This window comes from Sminthopsis crassicaudata, chromosome 2 (genome assembly GCF_048593235.1).
Source record: "Sminthopsis crassicaudata isolate SCR6 chromosome 2, ASM4859323v1, whole genome shotgun sequence".
Lineage (NCBI taxonomy): Eukaryota > Metazoa > Chordata > Mammalia > Dasyuromorphia > Dasyuridae > Sminthopsis > Sminthopsis crassicaudata.
In genome coordinates this window covers 611546917-611564383 of record NC_133618.1, presented here as the reverse complement: position 1 = coordinate 611564383, position 17467 = coordinate 611546917, and the positions used below count along the sequence as shown (strand labels likewise).

At 43.3% G+C, this 17467-nt stretch overlaps 1 protein-coding gene across 6 annotated transcripts in view; it reads left to right on the top strand.

Moving 5' to 3' along the window:
• HPS1 (HPS1 biogenesis of lysosomal organelles complex 3 subunit 1) overlaps positions 1–17467 on the top strand; it is a 33165-nt gene that overhangs the window by 12747 nt on the left and 2951 nt on the right. The window contains exons 7-19 of one of the 6 annotated variants that reach the window (XR_012487099.1): positions 185–345; positions 1119–1218; positions 1461–1574; positions 2055–2124; positions 4516–4583; positions 6264–6431; positions 6533–6712; positions 8076–8137; positions 8653–8787; positions 8873–8933; positions 10396–10547; positions 12517–12630; positions 17113–17195. Coding sequence is in view for 3 of the 6 variants with exons in the window: in XM_074296031.1 (XP_074152132.1) it covers positions 185–345; positions 1119–1218; positions 1461–1574; positions 2055–2124; positions 4516–4583; positions 6264–6431; positions 6533–6712; positions 8076–8137; positions 8653–8787; positions 8873–8938; positions 10403–10547; positions 12517–12630; positions 17113–17195 (1466 nt within the window). In the remaining 3 variants the exon portion in view is untranslated. Of the gene's footprint in view, positions 1–184; positions 346–1118; positions 1219–1460; positions 1575–2054; positions 2125–2204; positions 2965–4515; positions 4594–6263; positions 6432–6532; positions 6713–8075; positions 8138–8652; positions 8788–8872; positions 8952–10395; positions 10548–12516; positions 12631–17112; positions 17196–17467 lie in introns of those variants that run through there. The other 5 variants (XR_012487098.1, XR_012487097.1, XM_074296031.1 and 2 more) reach the window with 5 other exon arrangements.

The following is a 17467-nucleotide window of genomic DNA, read 5'->3' as shown; positions in this document are numbered from 1 at the left end:
TTTGTGGGTCTTCATGAGGCTGGACACCCACCACTGGGCCTGGCTTACTGAAGTAGGCTTTGGTGGGAGGACACAGCTCTGCTATTACCAGGATGGCTGCTCTCACGCCCTGCTGCGTCATGGGTTGCAGGGGATGATCAGTGTCATATCTTGGTGTTTCTTTACCATCCTTCTCCTTGGATAGGCCGTCGAGAGGCTAATCCACCCCCAGCTCTGTGAACTATGTATCGAGGCCCTGGAAGAACGTGTTGTTCACTACATCAATACCCGTACTGAGCATGGCGGTGAAGAGGTGCTCCATGCCTTCCTGCTTGTCCACACCAAGCTGCTGGCCTTCTACTCCACGTGAGTCCTGCAACTCTGCCGACATAGAGCCAGACCCACAACTTGGTCCCTGACCCCCCTACCCTCTGTTCAGAACTTCCTCTGCCCCCAGGCCAGTTCTTGAATTCCTGGTTCCATGAAACCTTTCCTGATGGCCCCCACTGCCCTCTCCCTTCTCACTAGCTTGCATCAGTTTTTGGTTAGAAAGTCTCGTGTCTTAGTCATTGTGTCACATACAAAAGTCACAGAATTTGGGGGATCCTTATTTTTAACTAAGCTTAAAGGACTTCAAAGTAGCATTTCAAAGTTTTCTAAAAATAACCTCACAAAAATTTTGTGAGGTAATTACTTGACATTTTTATTACTCCCATCTTACAAAAGAGGGAACCGAGGCTCATGTGGTTAAGTGCTTGCCCAGGGTTTTAGAGCAGGTGTCAGAGGCCATTTGAATCCAAATCTTCTTTATTCCAAGCCTGGTCCTCTATCCACTGCTCCACCATTACTCACAAGAAAATCACGAGCTCTTTGAAGTTGGTCCATGTCTTATCCTGATTGCATATGGCCTGCAGTTTGTTTTTGTATTTTTAATCTTCATGTTGACTAGCCATGGCAGTTCTTAGTCTCAGTGCAAGTGACGTTATCCAGGACACAGCCTCCAGGCCTTCCATCCTGCACTTGTATTGTCCATCCCTGTCCCTCCATGGAGCTCCCCAGCACTCGATCTGCGACCCATTTGAAGGAAGGAGCATCCCGTGGGCCCTTCGTAACTTGTTACTCTTTCCCTGTGTCTGCAGCCATCATGCCAGTCCCCTGCGCTCAGCAGATCTCCTCTCCCTCCTTCTCGTGGTGCAGGACCTATACCCCAGTGACAGCTCAGCAGACGAGAACACTCAGGTTGTCAGTCAATCCCTTGGGATGCAGTCCTTGTCATAGACTATTGAACAGAAAATTGGCTTGGGATTAGGGGTCACTGGTGAAAGGGGGATGGGAGGGAAGGAAGGAGGAGGAAGGAAGGGAAAGGAGTTGTGTATAATTCTCTTCCTCTCTGTCTGAATATAAGAAGTGCTGGAACGAATGATGCAAAGACCAGACATATTCCCTACTTACCCACCAACCTCTATCTCAATTTCCTGTAGACTTCCCAAGGAAAGACATCCCATCAGAGACGCAGCAACAGCCAGAACATTCCTGCGCAGCAGATGAGAAACCTTGGCCCACATTTGCCCACCAGGACGAGTTCAGAGGAGACGGTGGGTGCAGAGGTTATAGGGGACGTCTCTGGAGCATCAGAGCCCCAGGCACCCATTTCAAGTCACTCTGCTTTTATAAACTTCCACCACTCCTAAGAGAGTGAGGGCTGGCCCAGGGGATGCACGCCTGTAGTCCCAGCTACTAGGGAGCTACTAGTGAGTCTTTGGATGCCACAGATTTGTGGATCTCTTGGGTTTGGAAGTCCTAAGGTGCACAGAGCTCTGCTAGCTGGGCGTCTCAGTAATTATGGTCAGCAGCATCACCATGAGCCTCCGTGTTTGGGGAGGGGCACTGCAGTCCAGGTCAGAAATGGAGCAAGTCAGAGCTTCCATGCCAGTCAGTGGTAGGGTTGGGCCCCAAAGTAGCCTGGTAAGAGAGGGAGTGCCAGACTGAAAAACAGTCTTGGACACTCCCAGGTAAGAGCAATCTGGAAGAGCCAACCTGGTTTTGAGCCCTTGCTGATTCCTTTTTTCTTACAGGACACAGACAGTCTCTCTGTGCCCGAGGAATACTACACTCCAGCACCCTCCCCTGGAGAACAGAGCTCAGGTAAGACCGAGAGTCACAGAGAAAGAAACCAAAAGGCCAGCTTGGGAATGACAGCTAAGTTCATACCCTGAAACTTGTAGCTGCCTAGGTGTGCAGAAAAGTCAGTCTGAATCACTACACACTTGCACGCCCCTCACCTCCTGAAGCGAAGTAAGAAAGAGAACAGAAGGCCGAGAGGTGAGTCTTCAGGTACCCCCGGCCCTTCCTCCTTTTGGGAAAGGGAGAGAGCCCGCCCTGAACGGGGATTCAAGAGGCAGGTTTGGGTCCCAGCCCTGCCAGAAATGCTCTCCTTGGCTGCTCCATCCTCTGGGCCCATTGTCCTTACCTCTGAAAAGAAAGGATTGGATAAAGGTGTGGGCTGTTTGTCTCAGTGCAACTGACCATCACAGTGGCCACACGGCCTTGGACCGTGCATCCACTGCTGCACAGGTCCATGACACCCTACCTTTGTGTTTGCTGTGCCAGGCAGCCTCTCTCCGTTGCACGTATTTCTCTTTCTTGAGGGTTCTTTTCTTTTTCAGTTTCTGCCAAGGTGACCTGCCCCAGGGCCACCTTGTCCATGCTTCTTGGGCTGCCTTGCTTCCATCTCAAGGCCTTCAGTCCTTACCCTTCCCCAGCTGTGCCTCTCCAACTTGATCCCTCTTTCTCAGCCTATGGACATGTTCAGATTGTGGGAAAGCAAAACTCAGTCTTCTTGGTCAAAAGGCAACAACCCCTAAGGAGAGTTTCAGCTAGCAAGCCATCGCTTCTTCCCCAGCTCTATCTTCTCCCTGCCTCTGCCTCCTCTGGCTATGGTGAAAGAAGCTTTGGTCCTCAGAATTCCTGGACTTCTTGGAGCTCGTAGGTGTTTGCAAATGTCTCTTAGTATCCATGTCCTTTCTGTGGCAGACTGCTTTCCTTCATGTCTTGTTTGTTAAGGTCTGAACAGGCTCTCCATTCATGACTGGCCTGGGAGACTTTGACCATTTCCTCCCAATAGCTCACAGCCTTCCCAGTAAAACTGGTGCCTTTTCAAAGCTGGAGCTTCTTCTAAAGTCCATCTTTCATCTCATCTCTCCTCCCCTTATCTCCCCCTCAGAGCATCTGCAATCTGAACCAGCTCAGCCTTGCTCTGTGGGTCTTAGAAGTTTTCTCTCCTAATGTTCTTGCTGTTAAATGAGAAGGTTGGGTGCTAGGGCCCCCAAGGACCTTTCCAGCTCCAACTTCTGTCAGCAAGACTCTCTTCTTCCTTCTCTTAGGTCTCTCTGCTCATCTCTGCCCACCCAGTGGGCAATACCCCATCCCTCTGAGCCTCTGTTTCTTCATCTTAGAGGCAGTGGGGAGGATTGGCTAAAGGGGAGAAAGACGTGGTGTCTGATCCCTCTCCTTCAGGGTCTCTGTTCCCTTATCCCTAAAACCAGGGCCTTGAAGGACTCAGGCACAAATTGGAGGGCTGATCTCAGTCAGAGAAAAGGCCTTTTACCGTAGAGTTTGGAGCAAAGGAAGAGAAAATATAAATGAGGAGAGTAAAGTCACACCATGACCTCTGTTTTCTTCAGAAAAGGAAGTGAGGTCTTCTGCAATGAATGCCCAGTAACCTATTTTACAGTATGTAAAAGTTTCTAACTTTCAGGGAAATTATTTCCAAAAGTTCACTTGTCAAGACACCCTGTTGTATGTGGTGGTTATAGGCAGTGAAAATACAGTAGAAAACAGCACTGTGGCCAATACACAGCAAGCTACTTTTAATACTTTGTTCAGTTGCAATCTTTATGAAATAGATTTATTTGCAAACTGGCTTGTGATCTGAACCATGTACTACATTGTATAAAAAAGCACATCTACATCATCCCTGCCCTTGTGGCCACTGAGTGAATATAGGAAAGAATGAGAAAGGGCCCCAAGGAGGTGAAGAGCTATGGGAAAGGGATTCTAAGGTGAAGAGGAGGGGGAGAGGATGATAGAAAAGCTGTGCTTCTGCTTAGAGCCCCCATACCACAAGACCTGTACTAGCTATGTTTTGGGTCTTTCTCAAGAGTCACTTCCCTGTGGAAGGGAGCATGCTCTAGCTCTGAGGATGTATTTCCTCACACTAACTCACCAACTACTTTTGTTGTGGAGACTTATAGGGAGCAAGAGGGGATATGGTCTGAACTCCAAGAAATCCCACCACACTTTAGTAGTGGAACTTTAGTTCACTTTAGTGTGAACTTTCTGGTAATGGTTAGGACTGAGCTCTTGAAACCCCAAGAGTAAGACGGCCTTTTCTGCCCATTTGAACAAGGGCCCCTTTGCCTCTTCCAGACGCTCTGCTTGTTGCCCTCATTAGCCAGTTTCTCTGCTCCAGTAACTGTCAGTCTGGGCTATCCTTTGGGATGGAGGGCACAACATGCATTTCTTTGTCCATTACAGGAAGCACAGTCTGGATAGAGGGTGGAACTCCACCAGTTGGGGGAGATGCCAAAGCTGCCTTTGTCCTGGTGAGTTCCTGTTGGGATTTGAATGAACTTAGCCTGGGACTTCAGTAGGCCCGTGGGAACAGCTTAGTGTAAAGACTTACGTACCAAAAGTGGTCCCTTACTTCTTTCCTCTACACAATTCTGTGTCTTCTTCTTTTTTTAATAGGATGCACACACAATGCCTAAGTCCAGTCATCAGGGTCTGTGGGTGAGGAGGTTAAACCTGGGACAAATTCCTGTCCTCAGCCTGACTCAGTCTAGCAAAACACTAGTGCCAGTTTCTTGATGATACAGCTCTGGACTTGGGTCAGGGTTACCTGGCTCATATACTTAATTGTCTATGAGATGCTGGGCAAATCACTTAACCTCTCAGTCCTAAGTTTCCTCTTATAATAAAATGGGTGGGTGGAGGTCATAACCTCTTTTTAATAGTTTTTATTTACCAGATATATGCATGGGTAATTTTACAGCATTGACAATTGCCAAACCTTTTGTTCTAATTTTTCCCTTCTTTCCCCACCCCTTCCCCAATGGCAGGTTGACCAATACATGTTAAATATGTTAAAGTAAAAATTAAATACAATATGTGTATACATGTCCAAACAGTTGTTTTGCTGTACAAAGAATCAGACTTTGAAATAGTGTACATTTAGCCTGTGAAGGAAATAAAAAATGCAGGCGGACAAAGGTAGAGGGATTGGGAATTCTATGTAGCAGTTCATAGTCATCTCCCAAAATTCTTTCGCTGGGTGTAGCTGGTTCAGTTCATTACTGCTCTATTGGAACTGATTTGGCTCATCTCATTGTTGGAGAGGCCGCGTCCATCAGAATTGATCATCATATAGTATTGTTGTTGAAGTATATAATGATCTTCTGGTCCTGCTCATTTCACTAAGCATTAGTTCATGTAAGTCTCTCCAGGCCCTTCTGAAATCATCCTGTTGGTCATTTCTTACAGAACAATAATATTCCATAATATTCATATACCATAATTTATTTAGCCATTCTCCAATTGATGGGCATCCACTCAGTTTCCAGCCCACCACAAAAAGGGCTGCCACAAACATTCTTGAGGCCATAACATCTTAAGGATACCTCCAGTCTTAAATCCTTGATCTTTTGAATCACTGTGATTCATATGATGAATTCATTGTTCCCAAGAGCTGAGAGGTATTTGGGGCATCCTTCCTCAGCTTGTCTTTAACAGATCTTAAAGAGGTTCCATCAAAAGTTGAGGTTCAGCGTGACATCCTGGTTCAAGCCCCCCCACTAGTTGTGGTCACTTATACACCTTGTATCCTAGTTTCTCCACTTGTACAATTATTTTTTTGAGATTCTGAAGAAATGAGAGAGTAGCCTAAAACTATATTACTTTAAATATTTTAATTTTACAATTAATTACTTAATTTTAAGCTGTTTTAATATTCTGGAGAGATAAAAGACTGTGCACTCTACCACATCTTCCAGTCTTCTCTTTGTCTGTCCTATTTCTCTACCCCTCTCACCCCATTCTCCCACCTCCCCATCTCAGTCTCTTTGCCAGACTGTGAAGTAGAGTGGATGTCCAGAAATCAGAACGAACAGGACAGTTGTACGGGAGCTGAGCCGTTGGGATCTGCAGATGATTTTCTTCACGTAGAGGGAAGACCTGGTCTTCTTTTCTCCACACTCATCTCACTCTTCTCTGTCTTCCTGCATTAGATAGCAGAGGACTCCTTGCAAACACTGGTCCCCCCTTCTCCTGCACCTTCTAATCCCAGGAGGATTTTCCTGGATGCCACATTAAAGGAGAGTCATTGTGTTATGATGCCCCACACCATGTACTGCCTGCCCCTCTGGCCGGGCATCTCCATGGTGCTTCTGACCAAGGTAAGAGCTTGGCCTGCTCGAGCGCTCCCGTGGGCCTGCCTCCTACTGAGGGCAGGGACATCTTTTGGGTAGATCCCTGGCCCACTGATTTCTCCCCACAGAGCCCCAGCTGCCAGATGGCCCTCTCCCTTTACCAACTCTTGGATGGGTTTTCAGTACTAGAGAAGAAACTAAAAGAAAGGCAGGAAGCAGGGAGTGCCCTTCGTTCCCAGCCCCTTCTGGGGGACTTGCGCCAGAGGATGGACAAGTTTGTGAAGAATCGAGGTGGACAAGATATTCAGGTCAGACTGAAACCTCATAGGAAATCAGAGCCAAAGTTCTGCCCCCTGGGAAAAAAGGAAGTGTGCTTGTGCTCCTTGGAGACACCTATGAGGAAGTCTGAGGGAAATGCAAAACTTTTACTCAAAACATTAAAACCTTGTGTTGAGGAATAAGATTTTATTAATTAGACAGTCTGGTTAACAGGATTATCATAAATTCCAGACATGACTCACCAATTATCAAATAATTTAAAATTCAGTTCGCATGTATTTTTTAGCTTAATATCTTATATGCTCTATGTGATGATACAGTGTTTCAATAACTTGGATTTTTAAAAAATATGGTTTAGTCTCTTCAGTTAAAAACAGTATATTCTCTCTTCATTCCATCTTCTCCTTTGGGGAAAAAAGGAAAAAACAATAGCCTTGTCATAAATATGCATAGTCAAGCAAACAGATTCCTAAAAGTACATATCTCGGTCTGTATCATACCCTAAGAGATAGATGGGTGGGGAGCATGTTTTATTGGAGTCCTCTGGAATCATGGTTGGTGAGTTCACATACATTTATCAAAAACCACTCTCAGAAAACGAACTATAAACTGTGATCTGGCCCTTGAGGAGACTCTGGTCTTGTCATGAAAGTTCTTTGCATACACACCAAAATTCCCATTCAGTAAACAGCAGTGGTATAGAGAAGGAAGAAGACAGGGAACATCAGGACAGGCTGGGGAAGTGAAGAAAACGTCATGGAGATTATGACCCTTGAACTGAGGCTTTGAAAGATGGTAGGAGCGAGGCCTGGAGGAAAGGGAGGTCCTCTAAGGTGAGGATGGCAGTGTGGTGCCCTTGCACTTAGTAATTACTTAATAATTAATGGATTGAATGGAAGTCAAACATGCAACTGGGCAGAGGAGGGGTATGCATGGCATTCTTTGGGAAAGGTAAAGAGACTTGCCAGGTTGAAAAAGAGAATGTGACCAGGAGCTGTGGAGAATAAAAATGGAGGAGGTCAGGTGGAGCCACGCTACAGAGGGCCCTGAATGCAGTGATAATAAGTTTGGGCTCTGTTCCTTTGGCAGTGGGATGGTTAATTGGGAATTTGTAAGGCAAGACGGAGAGGTCATATGTTAGGAGGATGAGCCTGATGTCACTGTGAAAAGTGAATCGGAGCAGGAGGAAGTAAAGAATTAGGAATATTAAAACACAGCTGAGTCTTTGATGATTCTGGAGGCATTTCAGGATCTTGTGTCTCAGGGCCAACATCCTGAATGTGCATTATTATTGTATTAGGTGGACAAAGGTTCTGGCTCATAGGATGGTTTCATAAGTGTTTACTGACTCTCAGGCTAATTCTGCATCCCCATTATCTATCCTCTTTTCAGAGCTCCTGGCTGGAATTTAAGAACAAGGTTTTCTCCCGAAGTGATCAAGGAACATACCTGGAGTAAGTACAGGCCCTAAAGGAAATGGATTGGGGGCAGAGAGGAAGGGAAATGGGAGGGAATGGTAAAGGTAAGAGTAATGGGAACCTTTGGATGGGATGACTTACTAAGACTCCTCATTACTCTGATTCTCCAAATCTAAAATGATGGAAAGGAGCTTTGGTAAACTGATGGCAAGAAAGAGAATTCCCTAAGAGAATATGATCAAGGAAGAGAGAATCCTGGGGAGGCCGAGACTCCAGTATGTGGGAGAGGGGCTAGCCAGGAAAATTGGGCACAGTAGAACTAGAGGAAAGAGGAGACTTGAGTACTCAGCATCAGCTTCCTCAGTCCCCAGCCCAGTCCTCCTTTCTGAGGTCACTATCTACACTACATGTGCCCTGGACACTCCTCCCATTGCAATGTGCACTTCAGGGGGCAGGGGCTCTATGTAGCCTTTCTTTGCATCCGTAGCACTTAGCGGAGTGCACTGGGTGAGTGCTCATGGGAATTTGCTGATTGAGTCCTTGATTGTCAGTATCATCCAGGCCTGTGCAAAGGTAAAGCGGCAGCTTTGCTCCATGTACCGAGTCTACTTCCTGAGTCTGGCCCCTGGAGGGGGAGGGCCCTGTCTCCCCCAGAACCTACAGAACCACGCCCAGAATGTCATCCAGTAAGTAGTAATGCCTCAGGGCGGTGCCTAAGGCTTGGCTGGTGCCTTGGCCACTCTTCACTGTGCTTCTGTTTCCCTCTGTCAGAGACGCCCTGGTGGACTGGAAGGACTTTCTGATGGTGAAGAGTCAGAGAAACATCACTCTGGTGTCATATCCTGTCTAAGTAAGGGGGAACCAGGGCAAAGAAGTGCCATGTATGTGACATTTCTTCATTGTCTCCCAGAGGAGCCTCCCAGTTTTAAATGACACTGGCCTTTTCTCATTCTCGCACTCTGATTCAACAAGCGTGTTCTAAGTGCTTACTCACTCAGGGCCAGACCCTGCGCTGATTGCTGGCCATACAGGGAAAACCTAAAACATTCTTTGCTAAGCATTGAGATAACCTGTATTTACATAATAGGCATGTATTAGATATGTGCAAAACAAATATTAGGTAACTTGGCAGAAAGAAGACCTGAATTTGAATCCTGCCTCAGATACTTAAAAGTGAAATACTTACACACATACATATATAAAATATAGGTAATGTGGATTATATGTATATCTTGAGTAGTGTGGGTATATATATATATACACATATATATATATATAAAGTATATATGTAGAGATATCGAGAAATTGAATATATATGGAGAGAGATTATTGAGTAGGCATACATATAAATATACACATATGTGTGTATATGAATATTGAATATATTTGTGGTTGTTCAGTCGTTTTTCAGTCATATCTGACTCTTTGTGACTTTGGGGGTTTTTTTCAGAGATATTGAAGGGTTTTGCCATTTCCTTCTTTAGCTCATTTTGCAGTTGAGGAAATGGAGGCCACCAGGGTTAATTGACTTGTCCAGGATCACACAGCTACTAAGTGTCTGAAGTCTGTTTTGAACTCAGGTCCTCCTTTGTCCAGAGCTCTGTTTACTGGGCCATATAACTGCTCCCACTGAGTATATTACATAGATATGCCCACGTAATATAGAGGTAAAGATGTGTGTTAATACACCCATAGACATACTCCATATTATTAGCAGCTGGGAAGAGGCCATGAAGAAAAACCTTCCTAGAATGTCATTTTTGAGCTGAAGGTAGCCAAGGGGCAGAGGTGAGGAAAGGGAGCCCGAGGGCCTGGTGGAGACCAGGGCACAAGGTCTCTGGTTATTCATCCCAAGGAACATCAGATATTTCCCTGTCTTTTTGGTGTGAGAAGGTTTAGGAAGACAAACCCTTCGGAGAGCATCCCTCATGTAAACAGCCAAGAGCTAGAGGAGCCTGGGGGAGGCTTCTGGTTCCAGCTCTTCATTCCTAGAGGAGGGAGCAGAGGCATTGCTCTGACCCTACTCTCTTCTAGGCCCTTGTGCTGGGCCTTTCACCATCTGTCCCCTAATCCCGTCTCTTCTCCCTAACACCTGAGTCTCCAGCTTCTCATGGGGCTCCCACAGCTAAGAATAGTAGGAGATGAGGAGGAGAGGGATGAAATGGAACTGGATTTCAGATGAAAGACAGACCTGAGAGCTCCTGTCTCCTCCCATCATTGGTAATGGCCCAGTGAGTAGAGGATTTTTCCTGGGATTGTCCCTGGGGCCAGGACTAGAATCTCCTTAACTCTAGCCTTCACTTACCTAGAAGACTTCCCAGGGTTGGTGCATTTCATCTATGTGGATCGCGTGACGGGGCAGATGGTGGCCCCCTCCCTCAACGTCACAGAGAAAACGACCTCAGAGCTAGGCAAGGGACCCCTGGCTGCCTTCGTCAAAACCAAGGTAACCCCAATGGCTTCTCACTTTCTATTGCTGCTCCTGAATATCTGAAATCCTGCCTGGGATGGCCACTATCCAGTTCCTCAGCATCAGGGAGGGGACGGCTGTAAGATTAGCCATGGAAACAGCCTCATGATAGACATGAAGGACTGCCAATGTCCAGCCTGTCATGAGGACAGGACAATCTCACCCAAGCTCAGAGCTGGTCCCCCCAGTACTCCTTTCCCACCACCACAGCTTTGTACCAGCAAGCTAGCTCCATCCTCATCTAAATGCAGCCTTCCCTGAGGCTCCCCAGGACTTGTGCTCTCCCCCTCTAAGTACTTTACATGTAATTATTCACATTGTACTGATTTTTTTTTATTCCCTTCATACTTACTCTGTACATAAAGAGAAAGCCTAGAGGAGTGGGGAGAGAAGAAGGGAGGGAATAAGCACTTAGGTAGCACCTGCTGTATGCCAAGCTCTGTCTTCAAGCACTTTACTAATGTTATCTCATTTGATCCTTAATGATAGCCCTGGGAGACAGCTGCTATTATTATCCCTGTTTTACCACTGAGGAAAATGGGGCAGAGAGAGCTTAAGTGACATGCCCAGGGTTACACAGCTAGGAAGTATTTAAGGCCAAACTTGAACTCAGATCTTCCTGACTCTAGTAGTGGCCCTCTGCCTCTGGGCCACCAGATCTAGTGAATAGAGAGCTGTCTTTAAAGCCAAGAAGAGCTGGGTTCAAATCCTAGCTTATCTACTAGATTAATGATATTAAAGGAGGAATTAAACTTATCTCTACCTCAGATACCGCATTTGGAGACCATGACCTCTGGGCAGCATCCAAACAATCAGAGCTATCCCAGTCAGGACAGCCTCGCTGGAGCTTTGGTCTCCCTCATTGGAGAGCTTCAGGCCAATGCCCAAAGAACTTTTCCTGAGAGGTGCTAGAAGGAAAAGAATAACTAAAGACAGATTGATTTTAGTATAGATTTTCACATGATCTTTACAGGTATTTGTTGGATTGGATTTCAGGAGGTGTATTCCATTGGAGTTCTTTATAAGTTTTTGTTCAGCATTCTGATTCAAAAGAAGCTCTTTCATGATGACTTATTCCTCTGTCGTGCATTTCTCCTTCATGTAGTTACATTTCTATTGTAACAGCAGTAAACATCCTTGCCGTTCTCAGGCGAGATCTCCTCTCAGAGATAGAGCAGATGGCCATTACTACCCCCACCAGGGCCACCTCATCTCTGATGGCCACTGCCATAGCCAGGCATGTGTCATTAATTCAAAAGCAGCCACGTGGTATTGGACAGAGCCTGAGGCTTGGAGAGTTCAGATCTTCCCTCCTTCCCCTCCCTTGTACCACTTCCTATGTGTGATTCTGTGGTTCTTTCAGCCTTAGTTTCCTCATCTTTAGATAGCAGCTACTCATTGTCAGGCTCAGATGAGGTAATCCATGTCAAGCATTTTGTAAACCTTTAAGCACAACATCGGAGTTAGAGATGATGATGGGGGTAGGAAAAGTGATGATGATGGTGGTGCAAGAACATTCATTCCCTGAACTTGGCCAGGATCTAGAACCTCAGAGCAGTTATAGGCGGCAATGGGTCAGCTGGCCCTACCCCACTTCTAACCAGTTTCTTTTGTTTAGAGGTGACCCATGACTTCCTCGTATCTAACTTCCTGGAATAGGATCAGGAGTGAACACAGTTGATCCTTTGTAGTTATAAAAAATATGATGCCACTTTAAAATGTCACTTAATATACATATTTTTCATTTGTTGAGGTTTGCTAAAAACCAAATGACTCATCAAAATAACATCATTTTGTGAGACTTTTTTGGAATGATAAAAGTGAGAGAACAATTGAGACAAAAAAAGTAAAAGAAAATAGAAAGCATTAGCTAAAAGAAGCAAGCCAGGACTAGGGAGGATTATGGTCTAGCTTGGCCCATTCTCTCGTTTCTCCTTTTCCACAGGTCTGGGCTTTAGTTGCTCTGGCCCAGCGATATCTCCAAAAGGGCTACACAACTCTAACGTTTCGGGACGGCGACTACTACTGCTCCTACTTCCTGTGGTTCGAGAATGAGTTGGTGTGTATACCCATTCCTCTAGGAACAGAAAAAGATGTTTATGTAGCTATATGAATGATGTTTTTTTTTCCAAAACACTTTCCACTTTTGGTCTCATTTTAATTTCAGTGGCCCTGGGAAAATGTAAGGCCAGGTAGGTTATTTGAATTAGAACATGGGGCTCATTAGGTCAAAATAGTGTATTCCCCCTTAGCTATGCTTTATGGCTGCAATCTATGTTCCTGCTTCAACCCAGCTGTCTCCCAAAACATGCCCTAAGTTAAAGTTTGGGGGAGGAGGCAGGAGAAGCTATACCCAGCTTCTTGCGTGGATGAGTCACCTTCAGTACCAAAAAGGAACAGTCAGAACAGAAGCTACTGATGTCAGGTGACATCAGCTTCATAGATGAAAGATAGCACATCATTATTCCCCTTTTCAAGTATGTAATGTGAAGAATCACAAGATGAAGTTTCCCAGGTTACTTTGTTAGTTGGGGGTAAATTTGAGGCTGACTTAATTCTTCCAACTCTTGGTCTGTGTTCTTTTCACAAGACCACATTGCCTTCAGCAGTATTAAAATATCTAATGAGGTCTTACCTCTATATTTTCCCTGCTTTCTTTTTCTGTCACTTCTTTTTTTTTCAATTCTTTTTTTAAAGCTTTTTTCTTTAATTTTCTTTCTATTCATGTGCTGTTTTTTTCTTTTTTTTCTAGCTCCCAAAGAGCCTTCACTTCAACCTCCAGCATTCACTTGACCCTGTTGTTGCTTCCATTATCCACATCTTTTACTCACCTCTGCCTTTCCTTTTCTATGCCAGTAACTACTGACTTCCCCCTCGACTATCCCCAACCACAGTAGGCATCCTTCTTGACCCCTTCATCCCCTCCTGTCACAGAAAGAGCTCTGGATCAATCAGTGCATAAGGTAATAGTTGGGAAAAAAAATATAAAAGGGATTGTAAAAGTTTTGGCATAATAACTGAGAAGTTGATTCTAAACCTTATTTTCATCTGCTCAAAACATCAGAAAATGTACCAAATAAAGTAAAAAAAAAAAAAAAAAAAAAAATTCAATTCACACACCAAAATATTCCAGTCCAAATTACCTGAAATTACTCAACAACAGGGAAAAAAATGAAAGTAAAAGCTGGAAGGACTATTCCAAATTCTCAAATTCCCCCTTTGTGTAGACCTTTACTTATTAGGGAAAAAGAATAATTGTTAGAAAGGAAAGACAATTACTTGTCAAGATAATTTTTAGCATTCATTTTTATAAGATTTTTAGTTGCAGATTTTTCTTCCTCTCCCTCTCCTCCCTTCCTCCTAAAATGGTAGGCAATTTCATATATGTTATATATGTGGTACCATGTAAAATATATTTCTATATTAGTCACAGTGGTGAAAGAAGAAACAAATTAAAAGGAAAAAAAAACAACATAAAAAACAATAAAGCAAGTGAAAAAAATGTTTTGATCTACATTCCTAGTCTATCAGTTCTTTCTCTGGATGAGGATAGCATTTTCCTTCATGAGTCCATTGTAATCTACTTGTGTTGCCAAAAAGAGCAGTCATTCATAGATGATATCACACAGTTTTGCTCATAATTGTGTACAGTGTTTTCCTAGTTCTGCTCATTTCATTTTGTATCAAATCTTACAAGTCTTTCCAGGTTTTTCTGAAATCTGTCTCATTTTTTGTTGCTCAGTAATATTCCTTTACATTCATATGCTATAGCTTATTCAGTCATTCCCCAATTGATGGGTATCTCCTCAGTTTCAAATATTTTACCACTACATAAAGGGTTGTTATAAATTTTTTTGTACAGGTAGGTCCTTTTTCCTTTTATATGATCTTTTTGGGGCACAGTTTTAATAGTACTGCTGGATCAAAGGGTAGGTTCATATCCTTTGACCATTTATCAATTGGGGGACTGGCTTATATTCTTATAAATTTGATTCATTCTCTATATATGAAAATGAGGCCTTTATCAAAGACATTTGCTGTAAAGATTTGTTTCCCAGCTTTTTGTTTTCCTTCGAATCTTAGTTACATTGGTTTTATTTGTGCAAAAGCTTTTTAATTTCATAAAATCAAAATGTTCTAATTTACATTTGGTAATATTCTCTATCTCTTCTTTGGTCATGAACTCATTTAATTTCTCCTTTAAGAATTTGGATGCTGTACCACTTGATGCATATATATTAGTATTGATATTACTCATCATCTTTGGTACCTTTTAGCAAGATGAAATTTCCTTCCTAATCTCTTTTAATTAGGTCTATTTTTACTTTTATTTTGTCTGAGATCAGGATTGTTACCCCTTCTTTTTTTTACTTCAGCTGAAGCATGCATCCAGTCTTAACTTTACTCTGTGTGTATGCTTCTCTGCTTCAGGAATGTTTCCCGTAAATAAAATTGTAGGATTGTGGTTTTTGATCCATTCTGCTATTTACTTCTGTTTTATAGGAGAATTTATCCCATTCATATTCACAGTTGTGATTACTAACTGTGTTATTTCCCTCCATCCGATTTTTCCTTCTGTTTGTTCTTTATCTCCTTCCATCCCTTTTCTCTTCAACATTGTTTTGCTTCTTGCTGTCAGTCCCCTGGTCTGCCTTCTCTTCTGTCAGTCTCTTTCCCCTCTCCCCTCAATTTTTACTTAACTGTTCCTGTTGTAAAAGATAGATTTCTGTATTCAGCTGATTGAACCTATTATTCTCTCTTTGGATCAATACTGATGAGAATAAGGTTCAAGTGGTGTCCATCACCCACCCTCCCATATTTACCTCTACTATAATAGGTTTTTTTGTTCCTCTTCATGTGAAATAATTTATCCTATTCTACTTTTTCCTTCTGTACACAGTACATTGCCCCTTCTCATCCTTCAATTATTTCTTTGTCATTCCCTCAAACCCACCTTATATTCATACTCTCTATGTATCTTCCTTCTAGCTATATTATTAGTGCTATCATTTTAAAGAATTACAAGTATCATCTTCCCATGTAGGAATGTAAACACTTCAGTTCCATTGAATCTCTTATATTTTCTTTTCCCTTTTTCCTTTTGAGGCTTCTCTTGATTCTTGATATTATAGATCAGATTTTTTTTGGTTCACTTCTGATCTTCTTATGAAAGTTTGAAATCTTTCTATTTATTTGAATGACCATTTTTTTCCCTTGAAATATTGTGTTTAATTTCTTCAGTAGATAATTCTTGGTTATAGTTACTGGCTCCTTTCCCCTGATCCTTTAATGTAGTAGCTTCTAAGTCCTGTATAATTTTTTTATTATGGCTCCTTGATATTTGAATTGTTTCTTTCTGGCCACTTCCAATGTTTTTTGTTTTGTTTTGTTTGTTTTGTTTTTGTTTTTCCTGTAATTTGGCTTTAATGTTCCTTAGAATTTATTTTGGGATCTCTTTCCTGAAATGATTGGTGTATTCTTTCAATACTTATTTTGCCTTCTGGTTCCAGGATATCAGGACAGTTTTCCTTGATAATTTCTTGAAAGATGCTGTCCAATTTTAATTATGGCTTTCAGGTAGTCCAATGATTCTGACATTGTCTCCCCTGGATCTATTTTCCATGTCAGTTTTTTTCCAATAAGGTATCTTAAATTTTCTCTATTTTTTCCATTCTTTTGATTGAAACCAGCTGAAGCTGGTGGGATGTTTCTGTGTTTGCCAGGACTACATGTGACAATCTGGACACTGGAGGCTTCGTTTGCCCGCAGCTATACTGACACACATGGCAAGGCCTGCTGGCTGCCTGTTTGCTTAGGCTTGAGGCTATGCTGAAGCATGTGGTGGTTCTCAGAGCTGGAGTCTTGCCATTCTCCTGGCTGTGTTGAAGCATTTAGGGAGTCCTGGTATTGGCATTTGCCTGTTCCACCACACTGGGGCTCTGGATCTCTGAGGTGGGCTTGTTGCTGCCTTGCTGGGTTGCTTTCTGTCCTGACTGTGTTTCTTTTTCACCTGAGTAACACAGACCTTTCTTGATGATCTTCCAACTTTCTTGGGCTTTCTTGGGCTAAAAGATTGTTTCACTCTATCTTTTTTTCTGGAGCACTGTTTTATGATTGTTGGTAGGCGAATATGGACGAGTTACTGAGATTTACTGCTTTCTTCACCACCTTGACTCCCAGAAATCTGGGGGGGAAAAAAAACACACATTTATTCAGCACATTTACTAAGCACCATGAACTCTGCTAAATGCTGGAAATACAAATACAGCAAGATAGTCCATTATCTACAGGAACTGATATCCTTTTAGGGGGAGAGTTTGAAGGTAAAAAACAAAAGGTACTTGTGGGGCATTATGAATTGGAGATGGTCAGTCTCATTTTTTTTTTTTACATGAGGAAGTATCCCTTTGTGAAAGGGCTCTGCTATTCAGAACTTCTATGTTGCATAGTCCCTAGCTTCTTATTGCACCAGTTACTCATAACATTTCTGCTCATATCTCTCCTTCTGGTCCCTTCTCACAGCTCTTCTGGTTTTCTTTAGGGGTACAAATTACAGGCAATCGAGGTGCCTGTTCTCTCAGATGACTCAGCTCCTGTTGGGGTACTTGGAGGAGACTACTACAGGTAATACCCTTCCAAATTGTAGTGCAAAGGCTAGTTCTTGAGAGGTGAATTGGGGGGAGAAAGTCGGGGGTGAGGAAGAGAGAGAATGAGAGACAGAGAGAGAGGTAAGGAAGGAGAGTGTGTGTGTGTGTGTGTGTGTGTGTGTGTGTGTGTGTGTGTGTGTGTGTGTGTGTGTATACATCTGTCTTAGAAGCTTGCACACACACATAGATAAATATTCAGACATGTATATAAATACACACATATTCCTGGAGTTGGAGAAAGAATAACTT